General features: G+C 36.5%; 1 protein-coding gene across 1 annotated transcript in view; it reads left to right on the top strand.

Moving 5' to 3' along the window:
* cntnap2a (contactin associated protein 2a) overlaps nucleotides 1-19,856 on the top strand; it is a 401,654-nt gene that overhangs the window by 208,415 nt on the left and 173,383 nt on the right. Inside the window, exon 9 of the mRNA XM_084103264.1 lies at nucleotides 15,184-15,333. Within this exon, the coding sequence (XP_083959390.1) occupies nucleotides 15,184-15,333 (150 nt within the window). The remainder of the gene's footprint in view (nucleotides 1-15,183; nucleotides 15,334-19,856) is intronic.

The raw sequence follows: 19,856 nt of genomic DNA, 5'->3' as shown, positions 1-19,856 counted from the left end.
GATGTAGGATAGTAGAATGATCCAGACATCATTCAGACTCGTAAGGTCATATAGCAAGCTTTCATCTGTACTGTGTGAATATTTTTGTCACCTTTGCAGCTCAGCCCGTTTGCCTGCTGGCTCCATCCTTTTCTTGTCCAGGTTAAAGACCCATTCTGCTTTTCTTGAGCTGCAAATTGGCTTTGGAAATGTGGATGAGGAGTCTGATAGTGCCGTAAATGAGCGTAGTCTTGCTAATAGGCCGCAGTTAAGTCAAATTCCAGAGGGGACACTTGTGTAATTGCAATCGTCTTACTTTTACTTCTCATTTCACCAATTCAGTGCATTTTAAAACTACTGATTTAAATGCATTGAGTTTCCATCATCTTTTTCTTTAAGCGCTGAAGATTAATGGCCGACACGTTAAGTTAATTGACATGAATGACTCAATGTGGCGAATCCACTTGTAATAGATGGGAATGGTAGAATGTTAGGGATTAGAACTTCCCCACTGAATCTAAATTATTCAAGATGATTCATGCGAAAACAGATCTGACATGTTTTTTAGAATTGAATCTCCCATTAACAGCCTTAGAGAACCAATATTAAAACCCCCATTTTTTGTTCAAACGAGAATTATCATGATCGTAGAGACATCTTATGCTGGTAAGTTTCTTAGTGTTTTTCAGCATTTAATCATCATCTCTCAGGAGCCAATGGCGAGTACTGATTGCTTCCCTCAGTAACAGATAATTAGTTATAATTAGGTGATGTTACAGCAAGGTTGTTGCCATGGTAATCAAGTATGGAGTTGTCAAGAGAATGATACAACTTTTGAGATGTTATCCAATTAAGCATGAGGAATCCAGTGAAAATATGTTTGCTTTTGTTTGTTTTCCACTCATTTACTAATGGACCCAGGTAGAGTTAGTCAAACGCTGCTGTTTACAGTAAAATTGTTAATCATTATAATGATACTGTCAGGAAATGGATATTAAATCTCTAGTGTTAGGAAGCTAATGCTCTGATGTGTTTGCGGTGTGGCGTGGTTTAAAATAGGGTTCTTTACACATTTGTTTTCATTTTAATCGTTAGTGCCGTTATACCCTCTAAGCAAAACTAATAGGTATTCGGAGCTTTGCTGCATGTTCAATTACAACCGAAATTGACAAGACGACTGAAAATTGCCAGTGATTTTCCACTCATGAAATGTAAGCCTATAAGAACAACACTGACAAGTCATGTTGCTGACAGTTTGATGAATCGCACCGATCACAGACCTGTTCCATTGTGTTAATGGGATAATTCAGAAAAAAACTTCAGATTGTCATGCACAGTGGTGTTTGCTTTGCTCCTTATATGCATTCAGCTGTGGTTCTCTCTGTGACTCCAGCTAAAGTCTGATACCTTCAAGGCATGTGAACTCAGAAGACTGAAAGAACTGCCAATTGCCTCCCTCCTTTCCTCTCGCACTAGTATTCTATCATATATTGATCCCGCTTGTTTAAGTGAATCTGTTTTCTTTGAAATTTATGAAGCCCTCTAGCGCTTATGAATTTGAGTTGACTCTGTGCTTTGGTCTTAAATATTTGCCCCGCCGAGGTAATTTGAGAGCCTTTTCAATCCAGGCGGAAGGCAATTTAGCAAGCTCATAAACTGGGACAATATAACATTATAATCATAGTAAGGTATAGTGTTTGCCCTATGATTCCCCTGGGGGATCTCCATTATTACAGTGCATTCCTATTCAATATTGAACTTTCAGCTCCACCAAGAAAGTTAAGGTGAATGGACATTTGGGTTTATTACTTGCTATTTATTACTACCACAGTGAAATGGCAGAGAATAGCACCACACATCCCCTGCTTCTTGTATGTTCTTTTATCAAGTATTTGGGCTATTTTGCTTTCATTATGCTTTTATTATGTATTATGCTTTCAGATTTTAGCAAGAATATAGAACTCTCAGCTCATATTTTATCATATTTCAGAATTCTAGTGATATTTCCCCCAAAAAATCAGCAAAATCATGTTTCTTGAACACCAAATCAGCATATCATGTTACATTGAAAACTAAAAAATTCAACTTTGCATCACAGGAATAAATTACATTTTAAAATATATTGGATATGAAATGGCTATTTTAAATTGTAAAAAATGTTTCACAATATTACTGTTTTACTGTTTTTTGAGCAAATAAATGCAGCTTCGGTGAGCATAAGAAACTTTCAAAAACATAGGGAAAAAATCATACGGACCCTTTACTGTCAAAGGAAAGACTCAAATGTCATTGTTGACGTTATACACTCACCTAAAGGATTATTAGGAACACCTGTTCAATTTCTCATTAATGCAATTATCTAATCAACCAATCACATGGCAGTTGCTTCAATGCATTTAGGGGTGTGGTCCTGGTCAAGACAATCTCCTGAACTCCAAACTGAATGTCAGAATGGGAAAGAAAGGTGATTTAAGCAATTTTGAGCGTGGCATGGTTGTTGGTGCCAGACGGGCCGGCCTGAGTATTTCACAATCTGCTCAGTTACTGGGATTTTCACGCACAACCATTTCTAGGGTTTACAAAGAATGGTGTGAAAAGGGAAAAACATCCAGTATGCGGCAGTCCTGTGGGTGAAAATGCCTTGTTGATGCTAGAGGTCAGAGGAGAATGGGCCGACTGATTCAAGCTGATAGAAGAGCAACTTTGACTGAAATAACCACTCGTTACAACCAAGGTATGCAGCAAAGCATTTGTGAAGCCACAACACGCACAACCTTGAGGCGGATGGGCTACAACAGCAGAAGACCCCACCGGGTACCACTCATCTCCACTACAAATAGGAAAAAGAGGCTACAATTTGCACAAGCTCACCAAAATTGGACAGTTGAAGACTGGAAAAATGTTGCCTGGTCTGATGAGTCTCGATTTCTGTTGAGACATTCAGATGGTAGAGTCAGAATTTGGCGTAAACAGAATGAGAACATGGATCCATCATGCCTTGTTACCACTGTGCAGGCTGGTGGTGGTGGTGTAATGGTGTGGGGGATGTTTTCTTGGCACACTTTAGGCCCCTTAGTGCCAATTGGGCATCGTTTAAATACCACGGCCTACCTAAGCATTGTTTCTGACCATGTCCATCCCTTTATGACCACCATGTACCCATCCTCTGATGGCTACTTCCAGCAGGATAATGCACCATGTCACAAAGCTCGAATCATTTCAAATTGGTTTCTTGAACATGACAATGAGTTCACTGTACTAAAATGGCCCCCACAGTCACCAGATCTCAACCCAATAGAGCATCTTTGGGATGTGGTGGAACGGGAGCTTCGTGCCCTGGATGTGTATCCCACAAATCTCCATCAACTGCAAGATGCTATCCTATCAATATGGGCCAACATTTCTAAAGAATGCTTTCAGCACCTTGTTGAATCAATGCCACGTAGAATTAAGGCAGTTCTGAAGGCGAAAGGGGGTCAAACACAGTATTAGTATGGTGTTCCTAATAATCCTTTAGGTGAGTGTATGTATAACTCAGTGGCTTGAAAAGTTTTTGCATCTTAAGCATTTACCAACTGTAGAGCAAGAATATTAAATGTAAACATGCTTTTTTCTTATGCCATCTTTTATCTTTTTTTGTGTTTTCTTCAGATATGGATGTTCACAACCTTGTGTCTGCTCTTTCATTCCCTTTTAAATTTTTGTTAAGAGAACTGTATGTTTTAGTGCATAATAGAGGCTTTTATTCATCAGTGAGCATCCATGAAAGTCAAGTTTATTCATTAGTTTCATCGCAGAAAAAGAAATCAAGTGGCTAAAATAAAAGAAGAAATGTATCAATAGAAAACCTTGTGCATCATCATCACGGAGTTTGTGTATATAAGGCAGAATGGATATGATGCTGCCATTCCTTACGTTGTGTATGGAGGACGTGATATTAATTTCCTGTATACTCTCATGCTCTGTGTGAATTCCACGTTAGTGAGTGATCTTGATGGATGTTGTGCAATAATTCATTGATCTATCAGGGATGTATGTTCACAGTGGGCCTCAAAAGCTGCACTGAATCGTTCCTTAACAGCTTATTTGCTTTCAAACTACTCTTTCATGTTTGCTTTCCTTCCTCTTCAGCCAAAATGAACAGATGTCTCACGTAGCCTTTTTCAACAGAGAGAGCCATTTTCTCTGTTCCAAAACCCAGTGCGCTGTCTACAGAGGCAGCATTTTAACTAAGGCATTATAGCCGCGCTTCCGATGTGTAGGCTGTTCCAAACCTTCTATTGGCCTTCTCAGGAAGAAACACATACAGTATCCTTTCATAGAGAAAGAAAATCCCATCATGCATTGCATCAAGCTCAATGAAAAAATACAGATCAAATATAGTAATTAAATATATTTCATTCAATAGTTCAGCCTAATTACAATAAAACAAAAATCGGCCAGTATTTGTTTGTGCTGTGTATTTTCATTCTTATTTTGATGTACTTTTTATTAAAGTTAGCCACATGTTAACATCAGACTCCATTGAAATCTCATTCCAGATAATATTTTTTTTAAATTCAGTTTAGTACAGTGTTAATTAAATTTAATTTTAATTTTATGAATTTTTTTCATAAAATATTCTTAATGATTTTTTAAATAATTAATATATGTAAACACCATTTAAAAGTTTGTTTGTTTGTTTAATGTTTTATAAATAAGTATTTTATGGCTGCATTTACTATTAATTAAATTAATATTGTGAAACATAACTGTTTTCTATTTTCACAGATTTAAAAATGTAATTCAATTCCTATGATAGCAAAGCTGAATTTTCAGCAGCCATTACTGATTTCGTGCCAGAGTATTTTTTTTTAAAATTATTATTAATGTTTAAAACATTTGTACTGTTTAATCTTTTTAAAGAATTCTTTGATGAATAGGCATTTTTGTAAAATAGAATCGTTAATAACAATGTAAATGTCTTTACTGTCACTTTTGATTAATTTAATGCAGTGGTTCTCAACCTTTTTTGGGCCAGCGCCCTCTATCCAATATACAGGTCCCTGAACGATATAAGTATGAAAAAATAAGTGTTTCTTAAGTCAATACTTTTTAATGGCTTGTCAACTTTCCATTCCATTCTTACTTTTGAATAAGAAATAATATCAAGTCGTCAAAATACAACTCGTCAAATCCGCGAATCACAACAAGCATATCGGTGAGAACACTCATTTAAACAGCATATACACACACCTGAACTTGACTGCATATCATATTTTTGCCATTATTGATACTGCTTTCAATCGTAATGCAATAGAAATGAACACAAAACAACCAGGGCCCGGTTTCCCGATAACGCTCACTCTTAGCCTGCTAAGAAGACTCGAAAGATATATCTTACCAAATTTGTTTATTTTCCTAAGTGTGTTCCCCGAACTATACCTTAGAAAGCTGCTTAAGATATACCTTCTTACGTGCGACGTGACCCGGCGCTGTCCGTGGCCATGGTGCTGAATTGTTTGAAATCGATGGCTCGAGGATCAATTATTCTCTCGTGCAGGGGCTGTTTATGTGAAAAAGCGGTCATCTTTATAAAAGAAGCACTTCAGAAATAGTTGAAATTGCAATTTATTATGATTATTGGATATTATAAAAAACAATCCAAACTATAATAGCCTATAATAGCCTAGCCTAAATATTTTAAAATTGTAACATATATTGCTGCCACAATAACATTTTCAAAAATTTACGTGCCGCCTTTTCTTTCCCATTTTTGTTCGCTGAGGTGGAGCTGCGATGAAATATTGTTCTTGTGTAAATACTTTCCAGCATTTCAGTAATAAAAGTTTACATCTTGCGTACGGTGCTCGGCAGTGATCAAAAAGGATTTAAACCGTGAATTTTGAATCTCTTGTAAACTCAGAGATGTGGATTCAGACGGCAATTAAATTACCACACGACCTGTTTGTCACAAAAACAGAAGGTACTAATTTGGCCAGGGATTTTTACACGGATTGGGTGAGAAAAACACTGATATTATGGATTCGGACGGCACTAAAATCACCGACTTACCCCTGTAAATGTTTAAAATACCGGACGAGCCCATGAGAAACAATATTAGCGTCCGAATAGGACTTAACTGACAGTAGCCTATGCTTTCACTGGCCTTTAAAAGAGCGTTTTAATTCAATTAATAATATTGTATAATAATATAATTAAAAATCTAACAACAATCAGTGTAATGACAATTTTATTCTTTGCATGAAAACACTTGAATTAGCCTAATTTAATACTGTCTGGGTGTATTAAAACTTCAGAATTATATTCATTTAGACCTGCAACAGTGATAAGGTAAAGCTAAGAGTGGTCCAGACCAACCTTACGAAAGTGTGACTTACAAAAGATATACTTAGCGTACGAACGTTTCGGGAACCGTCCCATAAGGTTAAGAGAGAGGTTAAGGAATAGGTTAAGAACTACTTAGAGATAAGAACGCTTTGGGAAACCGGGCCCTGCCTAGTGCCTACCTACAACACTGATGGTGGAATGTTTTTGTTTGTTTGTTTGTTTTTTTGAGCGCTGCTGACGTAGGCCTATTCTTTCACGCGCACAATAGCGTCATGCGTGCATATGTTTTACAACATGATTTAACATATACATAGTCCTAACACTTTTTAAATAGCCTACTTAAAGTGTTTATTACAAATAAATGACTAAATGCTTAAAATTAATAAAAGTAAATGAACAAAAAATTGCGTTATATATTTAAACTCGTGAACGTCCCCCATAAACACCTGAACGCCCCCCTTTCAAAAATCTTGCTTCCAATGCCCCCCTGTTGTTCTCTGAACGCCCCGTGGGGGGCGGTACCGCCCCCGTTGAGAACCACTAATTTAATGCATCCCTGAAAGTAAAAATCTATATATATATATATAATAATAATACTCACCCCAAACTTTTGAATGTTAGTGTAGCTGTCTTTAAATTTTAGGAAAGGGGTCTGTCATATGTAGATTGTCATAATTGGGGGTGATTGTCATTAACATTTCTTGAAAACCTCTGTTCCAAATAATTTGATTATAGGATTCCATGATGGTCAGGGTGCCTATGTAGGCGTTGGTATTGGAACACAGCTATTCTCTTTAGCTCATCCATAATTTACAGTAAGATCAGATAGAGGGTATATTATGTCCATGACTTTGCCCTTTTTTAATAATGTCTGTGTGAGATCTGTTATCTTAGCTGTTCTCACTCTGCTAGTGTCTGTTACAGTGCCCTCTGTTTTATAGCTTGTGTCTAGTTAAACACTCCAGGCCATCTTTTTGCCAAGATGAGAAGAAGAAAAAAAAACAGCTTTGAAAATCTCAAAGCTTTGACCCATGAACTTGGCTTAACCATGTCCATTTTCCAGAGGAAAAACCGGAGGTTTGTCTATTTCAGAGCCAGTGCCTTGGTCAAATTGTATCAGTCAGTTTCAGAAATAAACTGAGTTCTCTCTCTAGTTTTCCTGTCCCCTTCAGGGTAGTGATAGCTTCAAAAATCAATGTGTTATGTCTGTGGAGGTGACTATGAGCAGAGAATATCAGATTTATCCCACAGGCTTCTGCTGAATTATCCAGTGTTCTTGATGTAGCTCCACACAGTCTTTGACATCTACACATTCTTTTTCGCTCATTTTATGTCTATCCATCCGTTATTTAGTAACTTTTTTCTTTTTCATTTTATGTGAATTGATAAAAAAGTTGAAAAGTGTCTATCTATATGGTGCGTTATTTATTTATGTAAATTATTTTATAAATATATATGTATTATTGATCCGATCTCTCCTTCAGTCTGTTTACAGCAGTTAAAGGAACACATCCAGTGATTATACCCCAAAAATAGCTGGCAATATTTCTGATTCTGCGTGGATGAATGTGTGAAGGCCATCGGGTGGTAGTGTGTATTTTACATCACTTACGAAAGCCTCTGCAAACAGTAATGGCGAGTCTGAGCTCCGTTCCCTGGAGCCCACAGGCTGTGCCTCAAGAAATGGACCATACAACAGGTCAAAGTCAAGATACAAAGCAAGCTGTAGCTTTGTGCCAGGTCAACCTAGAGGTATGAATTAAACAGGATGTGGCCTTAAACAGTGCTTAGACAATAGGTTTTCACTCAAAATAGCTGATGCATTGTCAAAAACGGATAATATGTATGCCCTCTTGCTGGAAGGGTTATTTTATTGCATCAATAAAGGTCTTTTTTGGAGTCAATAACAATCTAATTATGAAACTTATTTTAGACATCTTATTATAATTTTTCAATGCTGTTGCACACACAGCCGTCCACAGTATTTTTTCAAAATAAATTAATACTTTTATTCAGCAAGGATGCAATAAATTGATTAAAAATGACAATAAAGTAATTTATAATGTTATAAAAGATTTCTATTTCAAATATATTCAGTTCTTTTGAACTTTCTATTCATCAAAGAATCCTGAAAAATATGTATCATGGTGTCCACAAAAATAGTAAGCAGTGCAACTGTTTTCAACATAGATATAAATGTTTCTTGAGCACTAAGTCTGCATATTAGAATGATGCTGGAGTAATGATGCTGAAAATTCAGCTTTGCCATCACAGTGTAATACATTATAATATACAAAAATAGCAGTTGTTACTTGTGAATTTACTTTGTAATGATATTTCACAATTTTACTGTTTTTTACAGTTTTTTCGCCCTTGGTTTGGTGAGTATCAGCGACTGCTTTCAAATACATCATTTGAAAAAAAAAATCGTACAGATGGCAAACTTTTGAATGGTAGTGTATTTTTATCATGAAACATTTTGAAAGGTTCAGAGTCCAGTCACCTGGTTTATATAAAGCATCAAAAGGTACTTAATTAAAAATTTTAACTAAACCGTGGCATCACTTTTGTGTGAAAACTGTCTTATTAACCACCCAGAAAGCAGTTTAACCAGGTCCAAATGTAAGACATTTTCGCTGTGTCATTATTTTCAGTGCAAACAGGCCTCCATTTTATGTAATTTCAGCTCAATATAGTGTGCCTTATTCACAAGGCTCATTGTCCTTTTGACATTTAATTTGAAAGAGATATTTCTGTGCATTTTCTATTGCTTTTTTGCCATTACCTGATTTGCATAAGTCCGTCAGTGAATCAGGCACTAAAGCTACTCGTGCAAAATTCCTGCACAATTCATTCTCTCCAAATTTCCTCCAAAAGTTTTGCCTGTGACATCCGTAGAACATCAGAATTGGTCACATAACCAAGACCTCCCTCGAATAAGTCATTAATATTCTTCAGTGGGATGGACAGAGGAGGCCTGATACATATTTCAGCGCTTTTTATGTTAAAAAAGGGGCTTTTAAAACAATTTCAGACACTCCGATATCAAAAAACATATTCATGGAAAAGCAGAAGCTTGAAGTTCTTGCTCTCCAAAGAGTTCTCTTTCCTGTCAACGCCTAACATTAATCATGGATTGGTGTCTGTGAACCTCTGAGTAGTGAGGAAGCGCAAACTTTCCCAGCAATCCTTTTTGATGACATTATTGCATCTGGGGCTTCTTGGCTTGAGCCTTTTGCATCCTTATCCAGACCCACATACTCAAATATCAGACTTACTGTACCATGATGACAAATAGAGCTGGAGGCTGTGCATCGCTGTAATTGCATCCCTACCTTTGAACCCCATATGAGGATGCACCTGCTTCTCAAAGGGCGCTGAGTCCTTCAAATGTCATTCGCACTTGAATGGTTTTGTGCGACTGGAACCCACAAGACATTTATCAAAATCTGTTTGGGTGGTGTTGTCTGTGAGCATCTCTTATTCTGAGAGTTCATTATAAGAGAGAGATTAAAAATGTGTGTGATCCTGATGAGCTGAAGATCATCATGGGAAAGTTGATTAAGCAGGTAGAAAATTAATGACTGTAGGTTGATCCGTCAGAGTTCAAGGGACCCACTTTGTGTTAACAGAGGGTTTCCTCCTGTCTTAATTAATCCGTGACGATGGGTAAGGACCACAGGGTCTTTCACAGAGACATGCAGGGATGCTGCCCTTTCACACCATTGTAGTGTAATTAGGTAAGTCGCAAAAGGCCAATCGCAGTGATACTGAAGGTCTACATCAATCCACCTTTCTGACCTAATTAGAGCACCTTTGAGTGTAGTATGGTTGCACTGAGGGATTTTTTGTGAAACATTATTTTTTAGTTGTTGTTGTTACTTTTTCTGGATGGATGGCATTCGTGGCAATTTTTTTCATTAAATGATTAAAACATTTATTTTTAGGAAACTCCTTACAATGATTTAGACCTTTCAGAATGTGATACATTTTTATAAAGTTATGAACACTAAATATAATTTATTTATTAATAAATAACTTTAAAATGCTATTTTATCTGTTAGCGACTAAGTTTAATGTAATTTTTTGTAACGCAACCATGCAATGAAGCTTCTGTTTTTTTAGATGAGTAACAAAAATAAAAATAAAAATGTCCTGGTGTAAAATAACTTGTTTTAATTAATTTACCCAAAATATGCATAACTCAGATGCATATCATGTAAAATAAATAATAATAAAAATTCTTTCATAGACAATATCATGTGATAGTTTTAATTTCTGCATGAATGATAGAGAAAGCTCACAGCATTCCTCTCATTACTAAACTGTTCAATCAGAACGTTTATTATTCAAATGACACAAAATCTTGTGTTGGTGATCGGAGAGATTGTTATGCGTCATTAATTACCAGGAGTATTTTATGCTTTTTCCCTATAGCAAACTGGGTAACACTTTATTTGACAGTGTCTTTGTTACACATAACACTAAATACTATAGTAATAACTATAAATTATGCATAATTACATTCAACTAACCCTAAACCAAACTTAATCCTAACCCTAACCCTATAGTAAGTATGTTAATTAATATTACTCAGTACTTAAATGCATAATTACACTGTGACAAGGACACCTTAAAATAAAGTGCAACCGAAAACTGTTAATATGCAACGTTACGCATTGCGTTCATCAGAGGTGTCAAGTAACGAAGTACAAATACTTCGTTACATAACTTAAGTAGAAATTTTGGGTATCTATACTTTACTGGAGTAATTATTTTTCTTACGACTTTTTACTTCTACTCCTTACATTTTCACGCAATTATCTGTACTTTCTACTCCTTACATTTTAAAAATAGCCTCGTTACTCCTAGTTCATTTCGGCTTGTTTTCATTCCGGCTTGTCGTCGTTAAAAAAAAAAAATTGGCCAATTACACAAATGGTTAAAGATCTGAGTCCCGCCTCCTGAACACACATCGCTAAACTGATTGGCTTTGTTTTCTTTTCTTTCTAACTTGTGAGAGGCTGTAGTCACATTTGGTTTTGCGAAGCGCCAAAACTCCTCCGAGTCCTAAGGAAACCTAGATGCGGTAAGCGAGGGAGAAATCACAGTTCAGTGCTCAAGAATACGGGGCAAATCGCGTCAAATATTGATTTGGGGACAGGCGTTTTTACAATATAATGACAATCGTAACATAACACTAACATAATCGTTAGTGAGTGTGTGTGTGAGCGAGCGAGAGAGAGAGAGTGTGAGTGTTGTGTGTGTGTGAGCGTGAGCGTGAGCGAGAGAGAGAGAGAGAGTGTGTGTGTGTGTGTGTGTGTGTGCAACTCTATATTATAGGGTCAAAATATCCCCACAAAGATGTCAATATCCGAAATCCTTGTCCTTTTGGGGATTTTTTTTTTTTTTCAGAAAACAGCTTATAAATCAGACTTGTTTTTTGAAAATGTAAAAATGCAGACAGTTTTCTGTGATAGGTAAGGTTAGTCTGTGGGGGGTAGAATACACAGTTTGTTTGTACAGTATAAAAATCATTATGTCTATGGAAAGTCCCCATAAAACATGAAAAAATAACATTGCTTGGTCTGTTGAAGGCTGGTCTTGTTGAAATGTGAGGCCTGTTGATCAAATCATCCCAGTCTCATCAGCTGGACTGAAAGAAGTTTCGGTGCTCTTAGGACACTGAAAACATGGCTCAGAGCAATGGTCACAAGTGACACTTGACAGTATTGCTGTGTGTCGTGTCCAACAGGACAAACTAGACAGTATTGATGTGAAACATATGCCAACAGTTAATTTCTGTTAAATGATTAGTTCACTTAGTTAAAAATGAAAATTCTGTCATCATTTACTCACTCTCGAGTTGTTTCAAACCAGTTTCTTTCTTCTGCTGAACACAAAAGAAGATATTTTGAAGAATGTTGATAACCAGACAGTGGATGGTAGCCATTGACTTCCATAGTATTTTTTTTTCCTACTATGGAAGTCAATGGGGTCCATCCACTGTCTGGTTATCAACATTCTTCAAAATATATTCTTTTGTGTTCATCAGAAGAAATAAATTCATACAGGATTGAAACAGTTTGAGGGTGAGTAAATGATTTTCATTTTTGGGTGAACTATATCCCTTTAATGAAAGATGCAGACATGTGTTTGGCTTCTTCAGAAAGCAAGGAACAAGACAGTATTGCACTATTGCACTGCACTATGAGTAAAGTTAAGTCTCTGTTAAACTGCCACCATGTCTTTATTAGTTATTTGTAACATTACAGAATTAATTAATTTATGTATATTGTTAAGGTCAATATAGACTAAAAACCTTAATACATTATCCTATTAATTTCCTGATTCCTTCGCTTATTTAGCTTATTTATTTAGAAAATTAATTTTCTATAGGCATATATACGGCTGAAACAGGTAGCCTAGTGCATCATCCCAAATTTTTCAACATCAACATTTTAATATAATTATAGTCAAATATGGCCTTTAGAAAAATGTGTTTTTTTGAGGAGCTGGGGTAGTGCACTATAGGCCCCTGTGGCGCGGCCTAAGCTTTTGTCCTTAATGGCATTTTTTTCCTTACATTACTTTTACTTTTATACTTTAAGTAGTTTTGAAACCAGTACTTTTATACTTTTACTTGAGTAAAAAGCTTGAGTTGATACTTCAACTTCTACAGAAGTCTTTTTAAACCCTAGTATCTATACTTCTACTTGAGTAATGAATGTGAATACTTTTGACACCTCTGGCGTTCATATTCTAGATTCATCTTCTTGCCTGTACTGTATGCATTGTTAATGTGTATACTGAATTTAGAGCTAACGCATCACACAGTTTCATGTTTGGATTGCTTTTAATGACAAACTGAAAACCTTTTTGGTGACTATATATAATTAGGCAATATAAGCACGTGTTTAATCCAAATATTGCTCAATTATTCCTGAGGTAATTCCACTGAGTGATCGCTTACCTGTTTGACAGAGGCAGAACAGTCCACAACCAGTGAGTAATAGTACTGGTGCAAGTTTCATGAGCCTTCAATTCTTTGTTTCAAGACAGAATTGCCTGAAAATAGTTATAAATAGTAAAATAGTTATAAGTTTGAATGATTCAAAAGAATCAGTTAAAATCAGTAATTTGTTTGTGAATCGGGCTACCCTATTTGTGCTACTGCTATGTATTTGCTTTTTATTATGGATAGCGGAATATTGTTTTAACCTGCATCACCAATCTTTATTATTGCAATTAACATTTAACATTTAAAAAGCTTTGACTAGTTTTTAATTGGGCAATGCTAGTCTGTTACTGGCACAAGTTTAACCAGCTACTTAAAGCATGCCTTATGCTGGTTACCCACTTGTTTTACTGGTTATATAAGAGCTAAACCATCTTAACTATGCTGTATTTTTCGTCAGGGCATCCCGATATAATCAGATGCAGCTCACACCATAATCTCATCAGCTTTGTGCACCCAACTCTCAGACGTCACTGACACTCATTTGATGTGGTGTTGTCACATTACGGCACTGAACATAATTTATCATGTACACATCTGTTTGTCAAACTGTCCCACAGAGCCGCTTGTGACAGGCATGTCCAGGCTGTCTGCTACACCGTCCACTTCATACACCTACGCAAGCACAAAATATACAGAGTTTGAAACTGATGGACGACATACGAGTAAATGGCAGAAAGCGCTCTCCCTTTATATCACCAGCAACTTCTGAGAGACAAATTTATCAGAGGTAATGGCGTGTTAGGTACTTTGGCCTTGTTCGTACCAAGTGGACTGTGCCCAAGAGTGAGAGCGCTCAGAAAGGAGAGAACAGTTGTTCAGTGTTTTGTGGTGTGTGACAGATAGAGGTAAACTGGCCACTGGGGACCTCCAATGAGGTAATGTCTTTCCATCAGTGCATGATTAATGGTGGCAAAGAATTCATTCCTCTAAGCTAGCATCAACCTGGTTATTATGTTCTGATGACTTTTGCCCTTCACGATGGCATCAGAGTAAATAACACCACTCTGATTTATCAATCAGAGCTGTCAAATCAGTAGCTGCTGTGGGTTTGTTAACCTGAAACCCCCGTCGCCTTGAATCCGCCCTCAATGGAGACTCCGAGGCTTGTTATTTTATTCTCATTAGCCTATTGAGTTCAGCAGTCGGATTCCAGAAGTAAAAATCCCATTCACTATATGTATTTTGGTCAATGTTGTTACACTCTTTTTTTTTTACTATTCAAAATGCAATTCATACACACAAAAATGACTGAATACACTGCTTCAATAATGAAATAATGAGCATGTTCATTTTAATTTATTTATTATGTTTTTGATGGGCATAAAGTCATGTAAGTCAATGTAATACAACTGCCCTGATATCATATTGAATAAAAAATAACTGTATTAAAAGACTTTAGAAAAGAGACATAATTAAGTAGTTTTGTATTATCTTTTATTATTATTATTTCATATGATATATACACTTCTGTTTAAAAGTTTGGTTGTACTTGATTAGATTTTTTAAAATGTTTTTAAAAGAAGTCTCCTGTGCTCACCAAGGTACATTTATTTGATCAAAAATACAGTGAAACTGTAAAATTGTGGCATTATCAACGTACCAGGAAAAAAAAATCAAACAGGAAATTATATCATGGAGAAAAACTCTCATAACTGGGTTAATAAGTCACTTAAAATATCAGATAATTGACATTATCTGTCAATATAATTATCTGACATAATTGATAATTAGGTTAAATTGATGTTTGCAATCAAGGTGTGTGGAAATTATGTATTTTTACTTGACAGAGTCAACAGTGAAAAGGTTGCAACATAGTTTTGGATGAATTTATAGTTGTTCATCTTTTCTTACAGGTTCTGGACTAAATGATGGAGAATGGCATGATGTTCGTTTCCTGGCCAAAGAGAACTTTGCTTTGCTGACTATTGATGGGGATGAAGCATCGGCTGTGAGAACCAACTCGCCTGTCCAGATCACAACAGGAAGCACGTACCACTTTGGAGGCAAGTTCAGAAATTTACAGACACAAAAACTGAGAATGCCAAAGTACCATAAGAATAGATCTTCAGATCTTCTCACTCTCCCTGGTGTATTGGACGCTGACACTGATTTACAAAGGCCTTTGAATTTGTTTCTGCTGAGAGACCAGCACTAGAAAGGATTTTGAGAACTTGCTTCACTATGCATGCATAAAGACGACCCTTTAAATAAATCAGGATGGACATATATGCTGATATGCTTTTATGTTTAATCTTGTTTAATTGGAAAACGAAAGAACATTAACAAAGGGATGGTCTGCTTAAAAGAAGAAATAATTGTCTGCCCAGATTAGTGTGAACATCTTCCATTGTCTTTAAACTCTCAGAGTGTTAAGGCAAAATGTCAGTACAGTTTTGATGTAAGAATGAATAAAAAATTCATCACACATATCACTTATTTAAAATTCACTTAAAGCCATAACTGCATCTTCTAGGAAAAACATGGGCTTCACAATGCATAAAAGTTAAAAAAGATAAGTCAAATGCGAGCCATAGCTAGTCCATCTATGCTTGTTGGCAAAGCCATCAAAAAGTTTGCTAGGCTTATCGCTGCCATCTTGAGTTGGTAGTCAGAAGAAGATAGTCAGAAAATCTATTACTTTAAAAGCAATAGAATTGCTTTAAAGCAAGGAGCTTTACAGTATTAAACATGAAAAGTGTCAGTGACTCTATCAATTAAAATTACGACTTTAATTTATACTATAAAGCGGCTCTCCAGTGTGTTCATGTTTTTACTCACATCTGACCTCAACAGACTGAACAGATGAAAATAATCGAGAGATTTCCACATCAAAGAAGGCGGAGCCTCAGAACACACCTACCTGTTACGTAATCGCCATGGACCAATGATAGTTTGAAAGTGTTTACGATCCGAAAAGTCCAGAAATTTAGCTTTGGCAAGCTGTTTTGAACTCCCGAAACGAACACTAAATAAACTTCGTTTTGGCCTGATTTTGTTCGAAAGGACGTCACACCATTTCATTCTTTGATTTCACTTTTATGGAGTGGGAGGGTGCTGTGACCTTCCTTCATCTTTTGCCATTAGTTTTTTAAGTTTTTGATCCAAAGTTGCATGTGCCACCATACACACATTCATTTCTCCCCTCTGATGGAAACTAACCCACCCCAGTGCCCTCTTCAGCCAGCCATCTGTCCGATCGGACCATTGGCAGGAAGTCAGAGATAAGAACATGTTCAGCGGCTCAGAGAGGCAAGTGTGCAAAGGAAAACCGGCAGCTGAGATAGACGGCAGTGTCTGGTGCTATCAACCTGCCTGTCTATAGAGGCTGAGGGATTGCATGGCTGATAGCTTTATCAGACTCACACATCTTCAAAAACAGCTAAAAGAAGTAAGAACTGCAGTCCCTCCGCTCTGGGTCTGGCACGGCGCAGCAGCACATTTACACATGACAGCTTCTAAAATGAGATCAAAAAGCTTCAATTCTCCTCCCTTCATTCCTGTTGGTTCACCTGAACACAAACTATAATTATCAATCATGCTTTCCCATCCATCACTATTATTTCATAGAGAGATGTGTCTGCACTGTCTGATTTGTTTACTGCTGATTTGATCTTTTTTTGAGCTTAGAAAGATTGTCCATATGGCAGAATATGAATATGCCAAAGAACGTTAACTTTGGGAATGACTGTAAAACAGATTGAAACCTGTAAGAGGAATCAATTTAAGCACATTTAGTTCCCCGTATTTGGGATGAACAGTTTTCTCTGATCGAAGCTTAGTTGATCCAAATCTGTCTGTTACAGGACAGATCATGGTCTAAGCCAGGGGGTTTTAGACATTATTGATGATCCTTTGGGGACCCCATTCTAAAATATTCCTTCCTTCCTTCATTTCTTCCTTCTTTCCTTCCAAACTTACTTCCTTTCTTCCTTTCAAACTTTTTACTATATTATTATTGTATTATATTTAGTTCTGCCCTCTATCAGAGTAATAGTAGATGTGTAAACCTAACATTAAAATAGGAAAGGGAAAAAAACATAACTCACTACATTTTCATTTTACGGTGTGTTCACACTCGTAATTTGGTTCTTTTGGTCCGGACCAAAAAAGAAAACGATACATTTAGTCCTGGTTTTCTTAGCGTTCACACTGTCATTTTTAACATGAATCTAAAGATACAAAAAAAAAAAAAAAACTGCTTTTATGGCGTGTATTTTGTGATGGAATTTACCTAATATCCAAAACAATGCTGCATGCTGGGCTATAACCGGTCATTGTACTGTATGTGCATGCATATTATGATATTTTTATCAGCTGAGATCTCACAAAGAGATTGTTATATGTGTAAAGGAGTCAAAACTGCAACAGGAATCCCTCCGTCACACACACAAATGAAGATCTGCTGCAAAAAGACATGATTCCAATGCCTGTAACGAACGTTAATGAGCAACATCGCGACTATGATGAAGAAAAATCCGGTATATATGCTTGAGCATTTTGTCCTTTTTTAGGGTCACATCTTGTGACATCGCATCTTGTTTTTGGTTCATTTTGATATCTTTGGTCCGTGTTGCATTCATATTTCAGTCGAACTGCACCAGAGTTGGTTTGGAATCAGGCCGAGACCCATCTTTTCATCGGTCTCGGTCCGCTTGATGGCCGCTGGGGATTTATAAATTAAATGTGGTAAACAAATTTAGTAAATGTAATCAAAAATATTGTAGATAGGGATGCGCCGATACCGATATTTAAAACTGCACTCGTGTACTTGTTCTCATTAAAATGATCCGATACCAAATACCGATACCATGCAGCATGTGTAAAGTACAATGCCCACTCTACACTGTAGCGGCTCTAAATGTGCGCTGTAGACGAAATACGATAGAGCAATAGAATGAACAGTGAAGAGAAAAGAACAGTAACATGTTCATACAATAATTTTACAGGTATAATTAAGCAAAAAATAACTAAAGGAAACAATTAAGCCAACAAATATAATTCATATTCTTTTGTTTTCTCTACCCAATATGTGTAAAATATTGGGTAGATGTACCAATGGGTATCAGTGGTATTGGTGCATCCCTAGTATTAAAAGTATTTAATTAATATCTTTAATTAATGAATAAGTTAAAGTTAACTTTTAACTTTTGTAGCCCAAAAAAAAACAAAAAAACATTTTGTATAGTATATTTTTTCTCTCTCAAATTTTCTCTGGCCCCTCAAACACCTCCTTGTGTGTTCCCTCCCTGGACCCTTATTTGAAAACCCTTGGTTTAAGAGATCTGATTTCAGCCATAACCTATTTTTGGCATGTGTACAGTAGTTAATGCATTTTGCTTTTGCACGCCATAGTGCTATCCTATAAACAAACAGACTCTGTGATATCCATTAGTGTGTGCAGATGTTCTGCACTAATATTGGGGAATTAAATTATTAAACTAAAATCTCCTTATAAGGGCCTTCCTTTAAATGATTGGTGTAACAAATTGAGCTTTTGCAGCTTTGTTGACTCTCAAGGTGTTTGGCCCAACAGAAATGCTCCATTGCCAGCCGATGAATGGTCATTATAAAGCAAGGTTGTTATTTATTCAGTTGATTATTATAAAGCAAGCAGGCACACGTTAGAAGACACTTAAGCATTAAATGAGAAATTTAGAGTACAGTTTTGTTTTTTGCCGAATGTGTATAAATATAGATCTTTACCCACCAAGTTTCTTGTTTATCTTGTGAAACCACCAGCATGAACACAGGTAATTGAGGCTGTTTATGCATGGAAGCTAATTGTAGAGCATGGACCTGGGCACATTAAATTTAATATGGTAAAATCATCAAAGGCAGGGATCTGATCAGACTGAGCTAGCAATGGCGAGGTCAGCTACACACACACACACAAAAAGGACGAACAAATTGATTTCTAGAGGCAGCGCATGAAAAGATTTTGATTCCTGCTCATATATTCCCATTCACCTCACTCAGGCAGATGTAATGCATTTCATCAGTGTGAACACTCATGCACGTGTTGGCAGACTGCACTGCATAACAATCTCCCTTAGGTCTGACAGTCCTATGGAATGATGCTTGTTTATCTGGGTTGGGTTGACTTCTCAGACGTCAGCTTAATGCAAGAATTATGATGGCTTCTCAGCTTAAAATCAGTATGAATGTATACATTAAATCTAGGAAAGGGCTTTATCTCTGTTCAGAAAACCATTTAAATGGTTCAAAAGGTTTTGTATGTTCTTCATGCTGGTGATGCTATTTATGCTATTGTTTGGCATCCCAATGTGGGTAAGATTTTATCGTCGCTTTCTCTAGCAGAATACCAGTGTACTTTGAAATAGATAGATAAATAAAATAGAAAGTTTGTATTTTGCAATGTGCAGATTGGAAAGTGAACCCTCTGTGCCTCTACCAGTGGGTTATTACTGTTAGCAGCCGTGAGATAATGACTCTAAAGATCAAAGACAGTTATGTGTGTTTGTGCAAGATAAACCAAAGAAACAGATATACAGCTGATTCAGATCCT

Source organism: Abramis brama (assembly GCF_963993115.1).
Source record: "Abramis brama genome assembly, chromosome: 24".
In the NCBI taxonomy this organism is placed as follows: Eukaryota; Metazoa; Chordata; class Actinopteri; order Cypriniformes; family Leuciscidae; genus Abramis; species Abramis brama.
The sequence above is the reverse complement of the archived record's forward strand: the minus strand, read 5'-3'. Positions and strand labels throughout refer to the sequence as shown.